Here is a 24,070-nt window from a genome sequence, read left to right on the forward strand (position 1 = left end):
TAGTGAGTCTTGTTCGTAATTACCTGAGAGTGGGATGAGGATTTGGGTGTCATCAGCAAAGTTGGTATAGATGACACCCATGGCAACCAATGCAAATAGCAGCTTAGTATAGGCATTATACAGAGTGGGGGATAGGCAAGAGCCTTGCGGAACGCCTGCAGGCACTGGCACAGGGTCTGCTGATTCTTTGCCAATGGATACTCTGGGGGTCCTATCTGCCAAGAATGATTTGATCCAGTCCGTGGCGTTCTTAGCTAGGTTGAAGTTGTTAGCTAAAGTGTTACAGAGTTTGTCATGGTCAACCAGATCAAAGGCTGCTGCGAGGTCCAGAAGCATTAGTAGGCAGAGTTTACCTGCTTCTCTGGTGGCATTCATTTGGATCTTCAGATCGAGGAGTGCTGTCTCTGTGCTATGGTTAGGGCGGACACCTGACTGTCGGTCTCCTAACAGTTTGTAGTATTCCAGATGGTTTTGTATTTGGGAGTAGGCTATTTTATCAATTATTTTTAGGAGAAATGGGACAGTTGTAATGGGTCGTTAGTTAGTGGGTATATAAGGATCCAGGGTTGTTTTTTAGAAGGGGTGTCACCCAAGCTTTTTTGATGCTAGTGGGGACTGTGTTAGTGAGGAATGAGGCGTTGACAAATTCGGTGATGATCGGTGTAAGGGTGCAGAGTTTCACTAGGTGGGAGGGGAATTGGTCTTCTTTACAGTTGGAGGCTTTAAGTTTCGTTATGGTGTCTAGTACTTCTGGTGTAAACTGACTTTTGGTACTGGAGTTGTGTGAAGAGATGTGTTCTCTTTTAGGGTGGGAGCTCGATTGACTTTGAGTTTTTTTTTGATACCGCGCGTTGCCCAACATTCACCCAATAACTGGGTACAACCATTTTCAGTTTGGAAACATCAGAGCTGGTCACACTTATTTGTATTTATCCATGCAAAACATTCTTTCTCCAGCTGTTGTGCATTATTATGCCATATTATAGGATGTTCGGTTAAGTGATGCTACATCAGGTCACACTATGCATTGCAAAAATGTAGAACCCACACTTTCAATTCAGTCACCTGGGATCTCCCTTCTGACTGCCCACTAATACTTCAAAGATACTCCAACTATAGTGTGACTCAGTCTTACATGTGATTATGGTAAAATGCTGGTGGCCATGGCCCATGAACCAGATACTGATAAAACCACCATTTGAAACGTTAGCTTAGCCCAAACTCCAGTTTTCGGTGTAATTACATCCCCAGCAGACGCGGCATACAATGCAGGGGTAGCCCTTCCTCTAAAAACATCTCAGATCTACTTAACAGGGATTGAAATTAAGATTGGATAAGGAGGAGCTAAAAGCAGCTCCTGGGTATCCAGCATTAACCACTGACTAGGAGTTATCACTGGGGAACGAGGAGCTAGTGCTAATACATAGCTATCCACAAATCTAACTTCCATATAAGATGCAAGCATATCCTTTTGTCCATTATTTAGGACCCTTTATGGTTTAAATGTCATATAGATGTATCCTAATGTGTATTCTGTAGATTGTCCCAAACACATTGGTAAATGTACATAGGTGTGTTTGTTCAGCATCCGTTGGTTTGGGGGAGCCAAAAGTAACACATGGAAGATATTGTTAATGTTAAAGGTATTTTTACCGTGCAGTCTCGCCACCAGAGTCGTCCCCAGGCGCTCTGGCGGATCTGAAAAGGAGGGGCGTGGGGGGGTTAGCAGGGTGTAGTGGGAATAGGAAAGTGAGAGCTTTGATGTCCTGTTGGCAGCTTCAGTTCGGTTTGCACCGTTCGCTGAGCTTCACTGTGGTTTTCGGGTCGGTGCGACTTCCCAGTGTGCTGTTGTGCCGAGTTATGTGCTGTTTGTCTGTTGTTGTAATGAGGTAAATTACGTGGGGATTGCTGTGCAGAAAAGTGGTTGTGTGAGTTTCTATATGAGAAGTGTATGCGGAAAGTTGAGGTTTTAGAGTTGGGTTAGCAGGATTTTCTTACCTCTTTAACCTTGCGTCACTGCGCACAACATTTATGATTATCTTGTGTGTTTGGTATTGTAGTTTGTCCACCTAGTTGGCAGGAACATTGAGGAGTGGCAGTTTTCCTCTGTGTTACTCTAGCAGTATGTGTACCTGGCTGATGTAGGTGTGTTCCCCTGCCCTGGGGTCGTCGATGTTTAGGTTAGAGAGTTCTGGTCACTCTCTGCCTATCCCGTGTGGGGTCCTTACCTATGTTTCCTCAGTGGACTAGCTGTATGTGGATATGGGTGTTTGGGGCGTCCTCCCACCGCCCTGCAGTTAGGGAAGATTAAGTTAGGGGTCATGGGTTACACCATGGGATTCTTGTTTCCCATTGGGTCTATGCTTCCTAGTCATTTCTTTCTGGCTCTGGAGCAAAGAGCCAAGTTTTGAGTAGATTTCTGAATTCAAGATGACCCATTGTGTTGCATATGTTTTTCTTTTATTGTATAATTTTGGTTCTAAGCAAATGTCGTTGCTTGATCGGAGTGGTCTTGGCTGATGGTAGACAGTTATTTTCTCATTTAGGAACTCTGCTCCTTGGCCGTGGATTGCTCTGTGCGTTATTTATATCGTTTCAAACTTTATTCACTGTTTTATTGGTAGCCAGTCTTGCATTTGCCACGCTGGGGTAATATGTTCTCTTCATGACACTTGTGTATATGCGCGTTATAAATGCCATATCATATATATCATATCATATCATATCATATCATATATCATGGTAGTTTGAGCACGAGTCTGGCCGCAGCGTTTTGTATGCCCTGGAGTTTCTTTAACAGTCGTTCTGGCATTCCTAGGTATTGGCTGTTGGCGTTGTCTACTCGGACATGAGTGCGATGATGGGGAGTGTTTTGTAGGGTTAAAGAGAGGAATTGTAGGATCCGTCATACTGCGTGTACGAGGAAGACACATTTCTTAATTATTTATTTTGAATTCTTATAAAGCACCTTATGCCCATAGGCCTCAAAGTGCATACAACGTAACAAACATACATGCAGTAAGGACATAAGAAAAAGGAGAAAGTGGACAGAAAAGCAAACCATTAAGAGCACAAATAACACAGTATAAAAGGAGCAATATAAAAATCCAAAGATGACCGGCAGTTCAGTATGTCAGGCGACCAAGAAAGGTTGGACTACAAGTCCAAGCAGCCCATGGGCAGATATTTACATAATGTCAGGTAGCGGGGCATGGTGCTAGCTCCGCACCCCACCATGATACAGTCCCTATTCCCCTGGGCACACCAATCATCCAGTTCAATCCTGCTCAGGAACTTCAGGTCAGAACACCAAACGACCCCAGGACTAGATCTTGCACAAAGCCAGGCAAGAACTTTTTATTGTGAAGAGCATCTCTAGGTTTCGAAACATTAGTGATAATAAGGTTTCTATCATCCATAACCAAGTCTTTAATTGAGTCATCTTTGGGAATTGGCATATTGAGTTTTTTAAAACGTTAGATTAGCTGGTCTGGGCTTCATGGACTCACAAGGACCATCTACACATCCTCCCACGGGTGCAGTATCACAAACGAAAGGGGTCAGGCTGTGCTTCTGCAGTTGTTTACTTCCTGAGACAGACAGAGGTAATGGTGGTACTACCTTCATAGAGGACAACACCTCTGGACTGGAGCCATCTCGGGAGGCCCCCGAGGTATACACATGATGATTAAAGCCCATTGGGGGCAAGTCTGTTTGTGATGCGCAATTCACATTACAAATAGGCTGACGGTTCAAGGAAGGAATATGAGCTGCTTGAAGACTATTTTCAGAGGCAAGAGCATGGTAGCTCTCATCAGAGATATCCAAGGACACTAGCCATGCATCAAAGTCCTGGGAGGTGTAACAACTCATCAACTCTTTGAGTGTGTCCTTCCAGCATCTCCAAGGCTCGAGGGAGGGTGTTGTTTCAATACTCACCAATGGCTCCGATTCAAAGGCAGAGTTGGATTTAACAGACCCCTCCGTCAGAGGGAAGGGTACAAGAAGAGTGGAAGTTAACAGGACCCCATTACTTGCAAGGGCCAAAGAACGAGTATGATTAACAGTGGCAACCTCGACTACCTGACAGGGAGGTTCCAATAGGATGGAGAAGAAAGCTGTTGCACAATTTGCCAGAACATTTTTAGGACTGGGTGCCCCACGTACAATAAGTGGTGTTTTTTCATGGTCGTTAGTTAAAGGGCTCATTAAGAGTTGAGTCGACTCTAAACCTTTAGTAGGAGAAATAGGGGGCACATCACAAGAATCCCTTGACTCAGCAGAGGTCTCAGTTCCCTAGCGCAGACACGTTCTCCCCTACGAGACCTGAGGACCAGGACCTCCGCCAGCCGACCCCTATTATGCAGGGAAAAGGTGACTGGGGAGTCCGGTACAGGATCCTTCAGTTTCAGTTTTGATTTTGGTCCTCATGACAGCAGCAGTAAGTCATTATAAATAGCACAGAAGTGCTAACATAAGTGCAGTTAGCAGAAATTTTAACTCGAACTTAACTGCTGGCTGCCGACTGAGGAAACGGCATGAAACGTGACTGCTGCTTGATGTTTTCTGAGGCAGTGAAGACTCGGGGATAGGATCGAAGCACAAGAGTCTGCGCACCCACAAGAGGGATGAGGACCACTGGGCGGAGCAGTGCTGCTGCCACCATTCACCGCTCCAACTGCGTCCAACCGTGTCAGAGCACCCTTGTTTCACAAAGTAACTCAGCACTGCCAGCTAACGCGACCTCTGAACGTGTGGACGAACGTGCAGCACACAGCACAAACACCAGGATAGAGGAAAGGACCCAGCGGAATGCACAGGAAGCAGGGAGAGATCGTCAAGCCACACTCCTGTCATTACACATTACAACCGCTTATGACAGTCGCTTTTATAGCATTTACATGTGGCTCAATTGTTAGTTCGTTGTCCATCAAGACTCCCAGGCCATTTACTATCATTAATGGAGTCAGTGCTGTTCCCAGTGCCATCGGCCATGGGATGTAGTGATTTTTTTTCCCCGCTTTTCGATATGATCATTATCTCTGTTTTGCCCGGGTTGAGTTTGAGGATGTTAGTGCTCATCCAGCTGTAGAGTTCTTGTAGGCAGCCTTCCAGCATTTTACTTCCTGTGTATCTTGTATCTTGTAGAGGATCTGTGTGTCATAAGCATAGTTGTAGGATGTGAGGATGTTTTTTAATGAACTTGATTAGAGGAATCACGTATATGCTGAAAAGCAATGGGGATAAGGAGGATCCTTGTGGTACTCCACAGGTGGATTCCCTTGGAGTGTATTTGAAAGGTTTGACCCATATGGTTTTTGTTCTGTTTGTTAGGAAGGATTTAATTCATGGTAGGGCTGGGTCAGTGATTCGTATTTCTTCCAATGATGATGTCATGGTTGACTGTGTCAAATGCTGCTTAGAGATCCAGAAGTATTAGAGCTGTGCTTTTGTCTGCATCTGCATTAGCCTTTAGATTGTCACAGACTGAAAGGTGTGCAGTTTTCGTTCCTCTCATCGGTCTGAAGCCTACTTGCGTTTGATCCAGCTGTAGGTCGTGTTCTATCCATTCTTGTGTTATTCTATAGACCAGGGGTGCACAACTGATTTTGACAGAGGGCCGAAAGTACCCTACATGATGGCTATAGTGGGCCAAAAAGTAAATGTGGGTGGGGCGGTAGGCACGGTGGGGCGTGGCATGGCAGGAGGCTTTTTCAACCCCTAACACTATGCCCCAAGACACCCACCCCTCAAGCAAACACTATGCCCCATGCCACCAAGCATGCACCACGCATACATATTCATACATACCCCAACCCCCCACCCCTGCATACAAACTAACAAGCATTCACCATGCACCCATACAGACAAGAGGGATGAGGACCACTGGGCGGAGCAGTGCTGCCCCCACCATTCACCGCTCCAACTGCGTCCAACCGTGTCCGAGCACCCTTGTTTCACAAAGTAACTCAGCACTGCCAGCTACCGCGACCTCTGAACGTGTGGACGAACGTTCAGCACACAGCACAAACACCAGGATAGAGGAAAGGACCCAGCGGAATGCACAGGAAGCAGGGAGAGATCGTCAAGCCACACTCCTGTCATTACACATTACAACCGCTTATGACAGTCGCTTTTATAGCATTTACATGTGGCTCAATTGTTAGTTCGTTGTCCATCGTTCTCCCCCCACCCCAACTCGGCAAACAAACCCACAACTGTACACCATGCACCCATACAGACCCCACCCCCAACTCGCCATACAAACTCACATGCATACACCATGCATCCATACAGACCTGAACCCCCCACCCCCAACTCAGCACACAAACCCACAAGCATACACCATGCACCCATACAGACCCGAACCCCCCATCCCCAACTCAGCACACAAACTCGCAAGCATACACCATGCACCTATGCAGACCCCACCCCCACCTCACCATACAAACTCACATGCATACACCATGCATCTATACAGACCTGAACTCCCCACCCCCCAACTCACCAACCAAACAAACTCGCAAGCATGCACGCATACAGACCCGGACACCTCACCCCCACATCTCAACTTACACTGAACGTGCACACAACAACAACATACATTCAGGCAGACCCAACCCTTCCAACCCCCCCCCCAGCATCTCAACATACACTTCACTTGCACACCAACACATTCAAGCAGACCCGACACACACCCCCCCTCCGCATCTCAACATACATACAAAAACAAAAAACAGTCAGGACGGACACCAGACAGACAGGCAGACACACACACACACACACACAAACATACAGCCCCTCCCACCATGTACTTACCCAGACGTGCTGGAACGCTGGCGAGGCTTCTGGCACTACGGCTGGCGTGGCAAGCAAGGCTGAAATGCCTTCTGGCATCAAGCCTTACTGGCCATGCCAGCCGTAGTGCTGACACTCCATTGGTGCAGCACACACGCACTACGTGGCTTGTAGGAGCTGCGTTGTGCATGTGTGCCGAGCCAATGAGGGCTCTGCCAGTCGCACTCCCGTGTCACATCTCATTGCGCTACCTCAGCAATGCTGGATTGGCTTTGTTTATTTGAATAGCCTGCTTGAGACATGAAGCCCATTCCCAAGGATTTAAAAAGCACAGGTTGGCAGCGATCTGCACATTTCTATAGGCACAGCAGTGTTTTCAGGTAATGGTATGGGTGTGTCAGTGGCTGTAGTCATGGGCATGTCCCTTACGAGGTGTGAATGTGGGTGAAAGGAAGGCTGCATACATCTGCATTCTGAGGGGACAATAACGCACTAATGGTGGTACTTTAAATACATATTCTTTGACTGCGTTTTCTTGAGTCTTGCTAGAACTGTTTTGAAACACAGCGTTGTGTGGTGGAGTTGACGAAAGGAAGGATCCAGGTAGGGGGTTAGAAATGGGATGGGGGTGAATGTGGTAGTATGAGGTTGTGGGGGGGGGAGCGGAAAAGGGGGTGGGGAAGAGGAATCATGTTCCACTTTTTTAATTTTTACACTTCAACGACTGCATGGAAGCCCATGAAGGTGGCTAGTCAGGTCTTGCTACCTTCTTTGACCACACATTAGAACACCTCATTTCTCCCACCCCCACAGAAAATCAGGACTTTTTTCTATAGTTCGCCTTCCACCACTCTTGCCACCTCCCCATCATTTTGGTCATACATATTTCGTGGCTTAACCCAGGTGTACTTCATCTATGTCTAGCAGGGGTAAAAACTGTCTTGTGCTCCGTGTGGGGGCGGGAGGGTTTATGGCGCTCATTGCAGCACAGCTGCAGTGTTTCTATGTGCAACTCAGCTGCCATTTGCAACTTTTCAGACTTCATCTGAAAGCCATCCTTTGCTCAACAGCCCAGACTCCAGCAATGAAACTTCCAAACCTATGTCTCATGATTTGCACACATTTTTCTGTCGGGGTGACTCTTCTGACAGAGGAAATGAGCACCTTACCAAGTGTGCATTGCATGCTCAGAAGGAATGATCGTTTGCATTTTCTAGCACAGACATGTTTGATAAATTGGTGGTCATTCTTATGTTCCCAAAATGCACTTTGTTTTTATGCAAAGCAGCCAGCATCTTATAATCTGGGGCACGCACATCATTCAACACCGCCCACACCACTGACAATCCGGCACCAGTCCCGCCCATACCACTGACAATCTACTCTCAACCCCCTGCGAAGGGGGTCTGTGGGGGGGGGGGGGTCTCAGTTCCCACCAGTTCATTTTGCCAGTTTCCAGCACTGATGTCTAGTGTATTGACTTTGCAGAATGGTCTAGGTTTTTGATTTGGAAAACCGTGTCACCCTGCCCTGGATGAACCTGCATGACTAACAGACATGTTCTTCCTTGCGTGTGTTGTTTTTGCCGTTCCGCCAGTGGCTGGCAGTGGGGTGTGGGGGTTGGGAGGCAGTCGAAATGCCTTGAACTCGTGGAAACGTCCTCTGTAAACTCCACAGCCCCATGAACCGTTTTCAGGCTTCCTGTGTGTGATAAACAAATGGCAGCCTTGTTTTCACTCCCTGCTCGCTTTGCCCTAAATATGACTCAGTGCAAGGCTTGGTCTTTTGAGGCTGGGTGCGCGTATGCATCTGCTGGAGGAAGTGGGCGGAAGTGCACAGCAGCAGCAGCAGCTAAGCTAGCGCTGGGACGCCCCGACGACTCTGGGAAGTCAGCCGCCGTTTCTCCATGGGGGAAGAGGTATTTCACTTCCATTTATTTTTCCTTGTCTAACTTTCTGTCTCCAGTCAGGGGTGTACGCTTTTCACCCTGTCAGGGAAGGCGTGTTATGGCGTCAAATATTAGCTCGCTTCTGCGCCCTTCTAATCACGTGGAGGCGCAGTAAAATGAGAGCCGGGCAGGGCACGCGAAGGCAGGGTGCAGTCCCACACAGCAGTTTATGGGTGTGATTCATTTGAAGAGGCGCGCGCGCTGCTCGGAAAGTGTTTATAACAGCATTATGAAATGGAGTTTTCTTTGTTACAGTTCAGCCTTTAAGTTTTGCATATGGTTTCGATTTCTTTCTCTTTTTTTTTCTTTCCATGACCCGGGATGGAGGAGAGATGATGTCGTGCTTTTTTGTGCACTTTTGTTTGGTGGGTTGAGATTACAGCACACATCACATGATCTTTACCAGGGACAGATGTGTGCAAAGCGAACAAGTGGCAACTTTTATAATGGAACTAGGTGAAGACCCGGTCTAGTTTGGAGGCGCGCGTGCTCGTTATCCTGTTTGTTCATCAGTCTCCAGTCTTTATGTTGGGGAATGGAGTGTCATCAAATAAGCACATTTCCGGAGCCATGTTGAGAGAGAGAGGTGCATTCTGCCACGCGACCACAGCCATGGCAGAACATCTGGTTTATCGAGATGCAGCCAACTATAAAACAAATTGGAAAATCAAAATGCTGTAATGTGTAGACCCGCGTGCTGCCACTGCAAATGTATGAAGTTAGAGGAGAGCTCGCGAGTTAACCTTCTGACTGGAGGTCCTGCGTCATATGACACGCGCTGGACCGGTGCACAAGCCCGCTTACTTGACAGAAGTTTAATGACATTTTTTCTTATAGGGCATAGCTGTGAGTTAACCCGTTTGGTCACGATTCTGTCAGGCAAGGCAGCAGAAGGGGAAACGTCAGGCTCGACTACGTTTGCCAAGTGGGGAGCCGGGAGTGTGAGGTTTTAGCCACTAAGTCTTCCTAGGCATATACTAATTGCTGTGCTTGGCCTCGGTGGGCAGGGGACGTCATAAAACTGGATGGACATAATATACCTTCTTGTGTCTGCCTTCTACAGGCAGCCATTAGTGACGGTTTATCTTCCTGAATCCTCTATCCTAATGAGATGTCATTGCAGAAGATTACAGAATGCATAATCCCCTGCTATGACATCACACGGCAGGGTGACGCAGCATTTTCCACTAGCAGGTATTTTTCCTTCTCCTTTTTCGGCTGTTGTATGGTAAGGTGAGAGGTGAGGGAACCTGGTATATTCATGTTGTATAGAGTTCAGTTTCCGTATGCCTTTCATCTCCACCAACTGCAATGCTGGTCCTTGGGGGCAACACATGAGATGCAAAAAAGAGCACAGGTGGGCGGTAGAGCCAGGGGTGTGGGAGGGATGGCAGCCCCTCCTAGCTCCTCCCTGATGCCTGGTGCGTCCCCCAGACATCTGCAGGGCTGGTGCTCCGACTGAGCGGGAGCGCTAACTTAAACACCCTGTGGCGTGCCACTCACAGGTTTCTTTCTTTTTTAAATCACTAGCTGCCTAGAATCCCTGTGTGTTGTGCTGTCCTGTGGCACAGGGTTGCCACAGCAACCACATTGTGGCCCGCACGGCAATGCTGCGACTGAGAGATTCAAGTCATTCCTGGACGATCCATCAATGTACTGCTGTCACATCGTGCCCCTGTCCCGGCAATAAGACTTAGTGTATGTAGTTGTATGTATGTGAATGTATCTGTGTGTTTGAATGTAATCCAGGTCCCCTCGCCTCTCAGAAACCTCAGTCATCTTCGACTCCTCTCTCTCCTTCCTCCCTCACACTCAGGACATTGCCAAGAAGTCCCACTTTGAATTCTTCATTCTCAAAGGAATTCTACCTTTCCTCACCTTCCTCCAGAAGCTCAATGTTACCCGGGCTCTGGTTCTCTCTAGGCTTGACTATTGCAATAGCCTCCTCCTTAAACTACTTTTGTCCACTCTGCGACCTCTCCAGCTAATCCAAAATGGGGCAGCAAGACTTATCCTAGGCCTCAAGCCCAGGGACCACAACCTTCATGCCCTACAAAGTCTCCTGTTCACAGCACAGATTAAATTCAAATCCCTCTGTATCATCCACAAGACTGTCTGGGGACCACATTATCTGCAAATCTTTCTGACTAAATGTGACCCCTCTAGAGCCCGGGGCTCCTCTGGCACCAAATCCCTGAGTGTAAAGTGCTTTGCTAAACAGAGGGCAGGTGGTTGATAGCTTTCCGCAGCCAGCGTGCTCCCTTCTTTGGAACAGCCTCCCTTCCCTCTTCATCTTGAGCAGGACCTTCTTAAATTCTGGAAGAGCCTCAAGACCTTCCTCTTTGACTCATCCTTTCCTCGCCCTCGCCCCTGCTAATCACAGAGTAGCTTGATTGGTGTGCAGGGCCCTTATGCATCCTCTGGGCCCTGACCTCCCACATTGTATCATCCCAGCTGCTGTCTATCCTCTGCACTTGCCTGGGCCCACCCTCAACCCTTGGAGGCTTGCACTTACCTTTCTCATAGAATTCACCTGCTGCTCTCCCACGAGCACCGCAGCACCTATCCCACACCCTCTCCCCTCTGCACTTGCACGTTCTGAACACTCACAAAGCACAGTAGGTTCGTCTTCCACTCCCCATTGTTTGCCTCTACTTATATTTTTTATATTGACATTTTTATTGTCTTCATCACATGCCCCCTCCCTGTGGCCCTGTGGGCGCTTTGAAACAGTATTTGCTTCCTGTATAAGCGCCTAACTAGTGACCAATAAATAAATAAATACATTAATACATTAATGCATTTTGTGTGTGTGTGACTAGTTGAGTGAATAGCTATGGGTGCATGCATGCTTATATTAGTATCAGTGTGTCTGGGCATGTGTGTGTGCATGTATTTGTAGAATCTCGGCAAGGGATTTACAGTGACAATCATACCATTTGTATGGTTATTCACTGGAAATCCTTTGCGGAGACTGCTGCCATTGATAGGTTGTGTGTCATCATCCTCATGCATGTTGTTTAAAGTGACCATTATTTGCATAGATGGCTTTCCTATGTATGCTAGTAATCATCACTTTAAATAACATGCACAAGGCTGCTGACACACAACCTATCAACGCATGAAGCGCTTCAGCCTTTCATGAGCTTTCCATTTTAGCCACTTGCAGTGACCCAAGACTAAAACTCCCAGAATGCAATTCATGAGCTTTCCATTTTAGCCACTTCCAGTGACCCAAGACTAAAACTCCCAGAATGCAATTGAAGGAGAAATAAAAGCCTGGGACTGAGATATGATGATCCCGATGACTGGACTCATTTGGTGGCTTACGTTTAGATCACCAGACACCACATTATGAAAGCACTGGACTGCCTATTTCCAAACTATTGCTGTCTGAACTTTACTCCAATTTCTTGAATGGATGTAAACAAAAAGTTTAACTCTCATCATGCATTTGTTAGTAAAAGGAAATCCCAGAATTGAAACTCTTGTCTTTGTGATATGGAACCATATAGTTGCCATGCACTTAAATCTTTTGAGGGGAAAAAAAAGCCAAAAGCTGAGTCCGTACATTGAACTCTGGTCTCCTTCTCTAAGACAGGTTGGCATTGCCCGGTGGTCTGTGAGTGGAGCTTGCTCCAACATGGCATGTGCTGTAGGGGTTCTGTGTTCAGCCATCAATCTGAAGCCTAGGACAGGCACAGAATTCCCACTCCCTTGAATCCATGCATGGGGCATGAGGCAATTTACTGTGCAGCATTTGCTCTGCAACGTCCCTCCCCTGCACATTGGCCTCGCCTGGGGATGGAGAGGCAGCTGTGAGTACTTTTCAGCTCCCAAGTGCTGAAGGACAGGAATATAAGCCTGTCTGAGGTCACTGATGGATCAAAGAATACAGAAACTCTCTGAGATGGTGCAAGACTTTTTATTGGGATCTCAATGGGACCTACAGCTGCTCCTCTCTCTCTCTCATCTAGAATAGCACCTCCTCCCTAACCTAGGTATCCCTAGTGCCAGGTTAGTAGATACAGATTATTGACTCCATCTGTCTACGATCTGACTTGTACTGGAAGTGAAGACATAAAGGCGGGATGCCTTTTCTATCTTAACCCCAGTGGTTAGTATTCTAAAGGTTATGGATTTGTGCTTTACAGATGCTCGACTTGGTCTCCATTCTAACACTCCCATTCACTCATTTCCCTCTCACTCCCTTCTTTTCTCCTCTCAGTACTCTTCTCCTTCATCTCCAACCACCTTTACCCCATCTACGCCCTTTGTCTTCCTCCTCTGTCCCTCTGGCCACCAATCACCCTTTGATGTTTCTAATTTCTTCACAACACTACAACTCCCTCTTTCACACTGCAACTAACACTCCACCCCAACTTCTACTGTGACGCCCTTGTGTCGCCCACACATACACTTCACATACACTCCCTATGCTTTCTCTCTGAGCCTCACTCGTTAGCCACTTGCACTCACTAACCAATGCCTCACATGCTCCAGAAATTGCCTACACACTCAGCTTCTTTCTCCTGCCGTTACGTTGATCTGCCACCATCTCCTCCGACCTTATCCGAACAACCCACAACTTCCGGTTTCCTGTTGCGATATTTATGCTCCCCCTGCCGATGGATTGCTTGTCCTGACCAGTCTGGCCCTTCCTTTCCCATACGGGAGGTGTTACAACAGCAAAGATGTTAAATAGTGGGGTAAACCCTGCTCCTATTCTCAGTGCAGGCCTGCTGCCGGTTAGTAATGGCGGTCCGATAATCCAATGTCCAAGTTCGTGTGAGGGGGGGCCTTGGTCTGGGCTACCCTAAGGTAAGTATAGTCTGTGCGGGGGCTTGCACCCCTTGGTTTAGTTCCCGATGTCTAGGGAGCTTGCTGCTGTCCAGGGGCGTTTGCTATGAAGGCTGGGGAGTGTTGCACAGTCTACCTCGCAGACACGTAGGCACAGCAATTCCTTCCTGACTGTCTCTCTCTTTTTGCTGGCTTTACACTTCGTGCATCAGAATGCGATCAGCGTGGGATGTTGTGTTGTTCTCACTTGGTCGGGTCTAGGTCTCCGCTGCTGTAATACTGGCAGTGTGTGGCGCTGGAGGGCTGTTCTCTCTGCCAAATCTTGCTGTTACACAGGTCTGGCACGTTGGCTTTAGGAAAGATGGAAAGAATCTGGTGAGCATCTTCTTTGAGGCATGGTGTGAGACAAAGGGATACTGCACATAGATAAGCTGGCACAAGGGGAGCAGGAATTGGGGCCCTTTCGACTACCACTGTTCACCGTCCTCTGCAGTAGGCCTGGTTCCGTATCTCTCCCCGGTAGGCTTCCCACATCAGGCTGAGAGGGATTTCTATTCCCTATTGACAGGGCTAGAGTACCGGCCTTGTCACAGATTGTCTACTTGGGGCCAATAAGGGAAACTGGGAATGAGGCCACACTACTCCATGCTTCATATTGGTACTTGGTCACCAAATCCCCATTCCTCATTCCTCAGTGCTTCAGATACGATTTTGAGGTAGGAACAATTTACTTCCTAGTTTTGAAAGTTGGGCGTAAAAGGGAATTCTAGGGAGTACAAAAGTAGTTTCTATTCTTGACTGGAGTATTTTTCAACAAATAAATACATACATTTTATTTTATTTTTTATTTTTTTATTTTAATATAGCTGACTAAATCAACTTTTCAAAAATCAAAACAATTATCTCATATTACAATTACAATTTTAACAAAATGTACAAATATTTTACATTTTAAAACCATCATTTTTGTAGTCATCCATACTTTCTTTGAATAGGGTAGTTACTGTAAATTAAAGGCCCTCTTCAGATCATGAACGCATTTGCAGAGCTCCTCTTTGCTGCACGTATTATGGATGCCTCTGGTCTGAACGGAGCAATGGAGCAGTGCATGTCATATCCACAGGCAGACGCATGCATGCTGTTAATGCCTATTTTATGTTCCTGGCAGTATTAGTTTGAAGTTATTGTGTGAAAATGGACCGGCAGGCCACTTATCTCGACCCTGCCCTTGTCTAACACAAGGTCAAGATAAGCCAATGTTGTACATTTTGGTTGGTATGCAGTAGTACAGAACAATATGGTTTAAGTGATCAATAATTAGTAGGTACTAATCATAACCTATTCCTGATGGCTTTTTCATGTGTAATGTTTTTCTTTGTTTAATTTTGTTTAGAATTTCTAAACTTCTCCTTAATGTACGGGTACTCCATGCAGCAAATACGATTTTCAAGTGGGAGTATTTTACTTCTGATTTTTTAAAGTTGGGAGTAAAGTACATTTTTAGGGAGTAAAATAGTCCCTTTCCCAAAGAGAGTATTTTATTTATCAGATAAAGTACTTTAAATAAAGGAATGATGCCGAAGCCCAAGTTCGTTCATGAGGTCACGGAACTGCAAGGTGATGTGCACTATCTTTTTTAGTTTGGCCTACTAGGTGGTGCTTGCATTCAAGTAAAGGTAGGGAATAATGGCATATTAGGAGGGACAGACAGCTTGTAGGTGGTGTTTGGTTATTTGCCCATGATAGGCAATTTGAGGGCGTCCTCACTTCTTTTTCCAATATGTCCTCCTCCCAGGTGGCCAGTGAAAGGCCGTCGCTTTCAGATCCTGACCCTGGGGGTGGATATGCATGCATACAGGAGACTTGAGGAGTGGGGATGAGGCACCCTTAAGTGAGACACAGTATCCTCCATTTCCCTTTTATAAGGAGGCAAATTTCCCCCCGGCTTTAATATGGTATTACCAAACTCTTCCCTGTTGTTCCAGAAAACACCAGTCAGGTACTGAGAAGAGGAGGAGACAACCCAGAGTTATGCATCCTTCCTTTATTAACTCAGACATACACAAACACCACTCTGGTACTGGGACGAGGACGAGGAATGCTGAATACCCAGACGGGTATGCAGAAAAGGAACATTGCCTGCACCTGGGGCCTAGAGAGTGGTATAAATGGCCTGCTCAGTTGAGACTAATAAGATTACCTGTGGAATGCTTGAAGTGAAGGCAGGAAGACGCGTGCCCGAAGCACAGAGGAGCTGCAGATACATTGCAGTGGAAGTGGATTGTGGCAGGGGCATTCGGAAGGTCTCTGGTGGCAAGGCTGGTCTGCCTACCTCCTGGAGTTGGGGTGACACTGCCTCTCCATTAACCCGAGGCAGGGTAGACCCTGGAAGCGAGGAGTGCCCAGCCGGTAGCAGCTACAGCCACTGAGTGCATGCCCAAGCGTAGAACAGAACCCAGCGACAGCATACCCTGTGAGTCAAAGAAGTCTAAATGACTCCAGGGCGCTGTGGTGCAAAGCAAGTGGTTTATGCAGGTCCGATCGGTCACGAGTGAGCAAGAGGCCATGGAGGCAATGAGAATGCTGGTCCAACTTAAAATACAGAGAATTGATAACTACTATAACATGAAGGATTTTGTGAATACTGAGCTGTGAATTAACTGAAACTGACAAGACAAAGGAAGGGCCAGGAAAGCAGTGAACAGACCCGTGAACAGGGTGCAAATTCACAGCGGGATAGTTAACTGGGAATTTGAAGTTGCTGTATTTAATGTGACTAATTGAAGTGAAATGAAACACATTTTGAATACTGAACCGAAAGAAAGCAAGTGTGACTGAATACCAATGGGATTGAAAGCACTTGGGGACGTTCCCTGAAAAAAGAGGAACTGTGGAATTTGAAAGAATAAACAGTGGCAAAAGCTTTGCGGAGATTTGATAATGTAACAAGTGAATGGTGGCAAAACATCTATTGAGAAAGCTGCAAGAGGATAAGTCCAACACCACTGTGAAGCTGAAACAGTGGCAGTGTAACGATGGAGAGGAAGCAAGTAATGCAAAGGCATCAAGAAGCAAGATACAGACAACAGATTCAATATTTAAACAAAACGCTTGTATTAACCTAAATTTTAGGATGGTGCAAGGAGTAACTGCCCTATGCTGAGGTGGGATTTCCCTGCTTAAATAAAACTAAGGAAAGTCTGTGCCAAAGATTTAAACTGAAGAATCAGTCTGTGTCCAACGCCTCTGCCTCTACCTGCCCTCACAGCTAATCTATACAATGTGTAGGGATGTCAGCAATAAAAAAAACAGGTATCCCTACATATTATCCCCACCAAAAATATTGCCGTACATATGGTTGTTTGTCTCGCCATAGCCAATATTTTTGGGGGGGATCATTTGTTGGAGCAGGGGTTGCGGGGGTGTCCCCCGCAGGGTCCGTGGCTCAATATCGCAGAAAAAATATTCGCGGGATATTAACACATGGAACCAAAAAACAGCGCCCAACAAAGTTTTGAGCCTCTTTCAGCTCACCGCTTCCATTCAGCTCACTTTCCCAATTGTAAAACCGTTCCAGCCAAAAAGTCTCAAATGTACCTCTCGAGTTTTAGATGATGCCGTTTTAAACAATACTCGGGGTTCCCTTCCCCAAGTTCCAAGTAACACAGTTCCAAGTACCAAAGATCCTTGAGACTCCGGTCTCCAGTCAATAAATGTCTCAAGTCTCAGGGTTCCCTTCCCCAAGACTTAAACTCAGCAGGACAAAAGTATTCCTTATTCTTTTAGAGTACTTTGATAGTCTTGTACCTTCTTTTTTATAGTGGGTTTTTCCATGCGCAAATTGTAACTGTGTTGGAATAATCTTCAAAGCTTTAATAGGTTCTGCTCTCAATGTAATTTTCTGTTAGATGTAGTATTCACATAGTCTGGTATTCAGTATGCTTTCTTTGTTTCAGTACTTAGTTCCATTCACTTTAGAATCAGCACACATTGGTTTCACTTGGATGTAAAGAATCATTCATTTTAGTATGCAGCATCTGATGGTTCTACTCGAAGTTGAAGTTCCATTTTACTTCTGAAGCTAGTATGTAACAGCTCTGCTCTTTTGGGAGGTTTTCACTCAGTTCAATATTCAAGAAACATGATTTGTACTCGTCACGCTTTCATTCAACCCGTGGTGTATTATTTCCTTAGTTCACTTCAAACGCAATGTACAACCTTTGCAGACTTTTGAAAACGTGTTTTCTCCCACACACGACCACTCCTATACAAAGATTTCCTAGTTCAATTTTGGACAATTGATTGAATCGGAGACCACCTAAAATGTGTTTTCCCAAAAAACGCGACCACTTTGATACAAAGTATTCCTCGAACCTCCACGTTTAAATGCTCTTGCACTGGTTTTCTCAATGGCTAGGAACTGACTGGTCGTGCTCAAATGCTTCACAGCAGCATGGATCATATGGCCTTCTGCTCCTCATGTCAGCGGTCCCACTACTGCCCCTCAGGCATCCCTGTGTCAATGTCCCAATGCAAGGAAACAAGCATCTTGAACACATATAAAAGGGACAGTCTCCACACGGCTTCCTTCTTAGCGTTCGATTGGCTCCACAGAGTCCCAGCTCCCACGCCACGCTTGCACCGGCCTGCCTGCTGCTGTTCATGTCGCTCCTCCTATCAATCACAGGTTTTCCTGATGTCTCTCATGCTGCTGGGCTGGTCTCCTTTTATACACCTGGAGCTCCTTATCAGGCTGCAGGTGTGGATGTCCAATCAGCCCTGCCTGACCACCATCAACGGATATGACTTACCTTTACAGCTCTTAGCAGGCATCTTCCTCCCAGTACCAGAATGGTACAAGAGTGGGGTCTTCATTGCCTCTTCTTCTTCCCAGTACTGTCAAGTGTCAAATGGGGAGAAATTAGGGCAACTGGCTTATAACAGCCCATGAAGATGGGGGAAGAGTTGGGTTGGTCACTAATAGGAAAAGAGGGATACCATGTCTCGCCAATGGGCACCCCACTTCCAGTCTCCAAGTAACCTCCAACCATGTGATCTCCTTTCACTTCTCCACCCCCAGGGTCAGGATCCAAGAGCGATGGCCTTTCCCAGGCCACCTGTGCAGAGGATCCAAGGGGTTTAGGAGTGAGAATACCCTCGGCATTCTCACCATAAGGTTTGTCCATTGCGTGGCCTGTGATGGGGGTACCGTGTGGTTCGACAACTGCGCCTAGACGGAGTATACCCATCTAAAGGAAAAGCCACTTAACTCATCTATACATTTATGATTGAATGTCAAGGAAAACCTGTGTATTTTGAACTAAAGGAACTGAACTTTGTGATATTGGTGAAACTGGTGAAAGGCACCGATCCCTGAAAAGCAGGGAAGTTTTCCAAGGAATTGTTGCTTTTGAACATTGACAGACTTGAAAGCTTGGGGAAGGGAACCCCTCTTTTTAGTAAAGTGAACTATCCTGAATCCTTGGGAAAGGAATCCATTTCTAACCAAGAGCTGGAAGAAGCTCTGAACTTGTATTTGAACACTTATCGTTTTGACGCTGACATCCCTACGCATTATGTACAAGCAGATATGAGGGCAAGTATAGGCTTTTGACACAGACCGACATTTACTTTGGACATCCTGACACAGATGATCATTAGTTTGTAAGATAAGGAAATCCCACCTTAGCATAGGCCAAGGTAGTCCTTTTCCCAACCCTCTTTTGATTTGAATACAAGTTTGTAGCCCAAACTTCACTCAGTTGTCTGTGTCTTTCAGATGCTTTCACACCACCCATTGAAGGCCCATAGCCATGCAAATCGTATGACCATTCCCACCCAGTTCCTGCCCCTCTCCTCCCAAACCACCTCCTCATGGAACTCTTTGAGCTCCCTTTAAACAAGCCTACTCACCAAACTTTGCACTCAAAGTGCCTGCCAGTGTTTTTTCAAAGCATTCTTCTGAGAGTTAATGATTTAAATGGACTTGTAAGCACTCTACCTGTTTAATCAAAATGTCTTAACTAGGTCTGCCTTCAGACACTCAAATGTGTGTCCTTCACTGTAGTGCTGTAAAAAACAATCATTGGCAAAGCCAACAGTTTTGGCTTGTGTATACGTATTAGGCCTTTGCCAGGCACCGCTATCAGATGCCCATGTACTCGCACCATTTTGCACCTGCTACCATCAATGGTCAGTTTATACCACTACGGCAGTGCTTGGCAAGTGGCTTTCCCATGCCTACACAAAAACCGAAACGGTTGGCATTGCCAATGCGTGTTATGTTTGTTAGGGGGATATTTGATTTCTTAGAATACATGGCCACACACTGTCATGCCCTGTAATACCATGTCACTTGCATGATGTAATGTAAGAAACCTTCTGTTTGCTGATCCATATAATTAATATAAAATTAGCTTGGATTTAAAAAAGCAAAAATGCAGTTCCTAATGTGTTGCAGAAAAATAGTTCAAGCAGTTTAATAAAAGGTATTGAAAACGTTTTCCTTTAGTGCTTTAAAATAAGAAATAACAAGCAGCTTCCTGCTCACAGGTGTTAAACTCCAGCAGTGCACACATTCAATATTCTACCATAAACAGTTTTGTGTCAATTAATCTTGGAAATTGACATAGACACCTATTCTGCAAGCAAGGAATTTGTAAAGCTTTCAGGGTTTTAATTAAGTGCTGCTGTGACAGCCAGAATTCTCTCTACTGGCTCAAGCAGCAGACACTGTGACAACACAAAGGGTAATACCGGAATACAGAGCAGTTGTGATGTCATTTTATTGTCCCAGGTGAGTTGTGATGTCACAACTAGCCTGTAATAAGAACATTATTCGCAGGCTTTTTAAACCAACATTGCATGCTGCCATGCGTTCTAGGATAGTTCAAATATGTGTTAACCGTGAAACAGAATTGTTTGTGTAATAAATGTTTCTTTGCACATAGGTTTATGCACATTAAAATGCATACATTTTTACCTCTTTTCAGGTCTGGCAGTACTATTGGTATTTTCCTGTGGCACTAGGTGTACTTCCGGTCCAAATATTTTCTAAATATACTCATAGGGCTGTGTGGGTGAAAGCAGGGGAGACAGGATTTTATGTGTATGTTTCCTATTCTTTTATTGGTAGTATTTTGACTCCCTGTTTTTATTTTTTGTGTGCATTTGCTTACTTTTAGGGAATAAAAGCGGATGAAACCAGCTCACCTGTAGGACCGCATGTGCCACTTCAGAGCGCTGAGTCAAAGTAGCCACATTAGCATCCACTAAACATGGAAACAAAACCGTGTTATGTTGTGTCAATTTTTCCAGAGCTACAAAAATAAATGATTTCTCAGCGCTAAAGTACCAAGACTGACTGAATGACCTGTCGTTATGAAGCAACTAAGCAGGTTTTCAACTGCTTCCTAGAGGAAAGCGGATATTCTATCTCCTTGATGCCTGCTGGTTGGAGGCAGCGGGAAGGAGAGTTTTACAAGCGCCCATACAGTGTATGTATTCTGCTCTTTCAACCTCTGCAGAGACTGGACCTATGTGCGCCTGTGATTAAAGGACCGTATTAGAGGACACACCGGCCTGGCTCGCGTGCTGTTGCACTTTGCCAAGTCCATCTGGCTCCCCTCACTGCAAGCCCGTGTAGGGATTTCAAGAGAGAAAGATGGTATTTGCAGAGCAGGCAGATTTTAAGTGTCAAAATCATGATATGATGACAAGATATATGATATGGCATTTATAACGTGCCTATGCACAAGTGTTCAAGGCGCAACACGGCAAGGGAGGGGGAACAGAGGGAAGACAGAGACAGCGATCCTTCTAGGCCAGGTGTCATTCAGATCGCGCAAGTGCAGGGGGCGGGGGGAAAAGTGCAGAGTGGGAGGGGGGGTGGGGACAGTGCAGTACAGGGGGGTAATAGAATAGAAAAATAGGAGAAGTAAGCCAGCTGGTGGCAAGTGCAGGGTAAGTTCAGGAATTGTGTGTCAAGTGCTGGAGGAGGACTCTAGGGATACAGAAAACAGTGCCCAAATGCGAGGGTTGCCATAGAGGCAGTGCAGGTGTATAACTGATGGGGGAGGGGACCTGGGCACGAGATCAGAGGGTGGCCAGGTAACCAGTACAGTTTCAGCCAGGAATTCAGCAGGGGAGAGGAGGAGAGAAAGCAGAAGCAAAGAGGAAGGTTTTGAGGTGCTTCCGGAACCGAAGGTGGTTCTCCTAAAGTTTCAGGGAGGCTGTTCTAGAGGGAGGCGCCAGCCGAAGAAAGAGATCTACCACCAACTCGATGCTTGGAGAAGCGACTGACCCTGAGGGAGTTGGAGGCGGATGAGGAAAGAGCCCGAGAAGGAAGATATTTTGGAAGAGAGAGTTGAAGGTATTGAGGTCCCAGACCCCAGAAGGCCTTGTGGACAATGCAGAGGGTTTTGAACTTAATCCTGGCAGCCACTGGGATCCAGTGCAGAGATTTCAGTCCTGGAGAGATACGATCCCTCTGCTTGAGGCCAAGGACAAGTCTCACAGTCCTGTTATGGATGAGTTGCAAAGGGCGGAAAGTTGAAGCAGGCAGATTTAGAAAGAGGCTGTTGCAGTAGTCCAGCCTAGAGAGAACCAGAGCTCTGGAGACAGTGAGCTTCTGGGGAAGGAGAGCAAAAGAAGAATACCTCTGAGGAGGTGCAGCTGGTAGTATGCCTTCTTACAGACGTCAGAGATGTGAGGAGAGAAGGAGATTGTGGAGTCGAAGATGACAAATGTTTTAACGAAAAGAAAATGCCAAAAGAAATACCGATTGTGTGGCAATTAACTAACTACATAAGTGGTCCTGAAATAACAGAATAGTACAAAATCCCAATTCAGGACACCGTAAAAATAATTCTTACTCAATTATTTAGGGTTTTTTCTATAGTGCCACAATGTTAGTTTTCAGCCACTTCTAATCGCTTTGTACATAGCATGTAAGAAGCACATGGCTAGCAATGGGCGAAAGGCAATGTAAGGAGAGTGGAAAGCCAGCAAGATCCGAGCGAAGGAAGGCTACATAAGCATGGATTTCAGATAGTATGGGCGATGGCGTACATGGTTGGATGGAGTATAGCGGGAGTAGGGAGGCATCTGAGGATGCAGAAAAAGGGGAGTAGAATAAGGGGGCACCCAGTAAATGGAGTGGTGTTGTGGCTAGCATCCAGCCGTTTGCTTTACTCCTGATAGGGGATTTAACAGTCAAATGATTCTTTGAAAAGTTTGGTTCACTAGCATCTTTCTGAATAAAAGATTCATCCATTGCGATATTAGTGTAGGAGTTAAGCAATTCCTAACTTGTGTACCTTGGACTCCAAGGGATTTGCCAGTGTGCTTTACTTTTTCTGCCTAATGGTCTTTGATTCATGAAAGAACAATTTCATCAACCAGCAGTTCTGCTTCCCTGTCCCCAAAGCTGCTGCAAACCAAAGCCACGCTGACTAGCTATTGGGCTTCGTGTGGCAGGGGTATGCCACCTGTAAGGTGCAGCTGATCCTGGAATTGAGCATAGCCTGAAGGATTGCATGGTATAAAGGTGCGCCTGCCACACACCCTACTACGCAGTGTTTAATAATCAGCGGGGTGTCTTGGGAGTATGCCAACAAAAGCAAAGCAGACAGACCTCTTTGGGATTCCTTATTCTCCGCTCAAAATAGGAAAGGCTGTGCCATGTCCTGTGAGTGGCCTCTCAGTGACCACTGTAGATGCCACCATGAGAGAAGAAGGTGGGCTAAACAACACGAAACACCAGAGTTTACCAGTGTGCTGCACATCCCTGAACATCACTGCAGTGCCCCTTGTTGTGCAAGGAGCCCTTCGGTTCGTGGTGAAGAGAGACACCGCCATGATGGATAGAGGCATGAGCCCACATCTTACAAAACGCAGGGTCCTCTAATGGGCGTAATGTACCCTATCAGTACTTTATGCAGATACAGTATTAAAAGTCACCAGAGTTCTGTGTTTGTGCAAAGGATTTAGCACGCAGCTTTGTGCTTTGTATGACACAGACCTCCTCTGCGCTCATAATATCCTTAGAAGACATGGCAGTCTGCAATATCTGCAGACAAGCTTGTAAATAATGGACTTTTTAATGTATAGTAAGGGCATCACTACTCACTGACATTAAGAAAATGGCATCACAAGTATTACAGTAATAACTTAATACAGTGGGGTTGTGACGTCACACTGCCTGCCGCTTGAGCCAGAACAGATCAGATTTCCAGCTGCCACTGAACCACTTAATTAAATCCATCAGTAGCTCTGCAGAGTTCTTTCTTTTGAATACCTTTCTTGGACCCTTTAGCGCCAGTAATTGACAACATACTGTTTATAGCAGTATGTGTATTTTCTGTACTATAGGAGTTTAATACAGGAGATCCGGAATCTCGCTGCATGCTATCATGTACGTTAAACCAAAAAATGACTGAAGTGCATTTTGTGAATGCTTAAAAAATGTTTAGCAGCACATTACAACCTGCATGCTAGTTTTTTTTCTTCGTCCAAACAGCGTTT

The 24,070-nt window shown here is 46.0% G+C and overlaps 1 protein-coding gene across 2 annotated transcripts in view; it reads left to right on the forward strand.

Annotated features, from left to right (window-relative positions):
- Window positions 1-24,070, forward strand: part of SH3KBP1 (SH3 domain containing kinase binding protein 1) — a 1,496,599-nt gene that overhangs the window by 1,052,894 nt on the left and 419,635 nt on the right. Inside the window, exon 1 of one of the 2 annotated variants that reach the window (XM_069637106.1) lies at window positions 8,582-8,716. The exons of the other annotated variant lie outside the window; for it this stretch is intronic. Coding sequence (XP_069493207.1) covers window positions 8,705-8,716 — 12 coding nt within the window. The 5' untranslated portion in view covers window positions 8,582-8,704. Of the gene's footprint in view, window positions 1-8,581; window positions 8,717-24,070 lie in introns of those variants that run through there. 2 annotated transcript variants of the gene reach the window in all.

Source organism: Ambystoma mexicanum, chromosome 7p, assembly GCF_040938575.1.
Source record: "Ambystoma mexicanum isolate Mex_15411 chromosome 7p, UKY_AmexF1_1, whole genome shotgun sequence".
Classification (NCBI taxonomy): Eukaryota; Metazoa; Chordata; class Amphibia; order Caudata; family Ambystomatidae; genus Ambystoma; species Ambystoma mexicanum.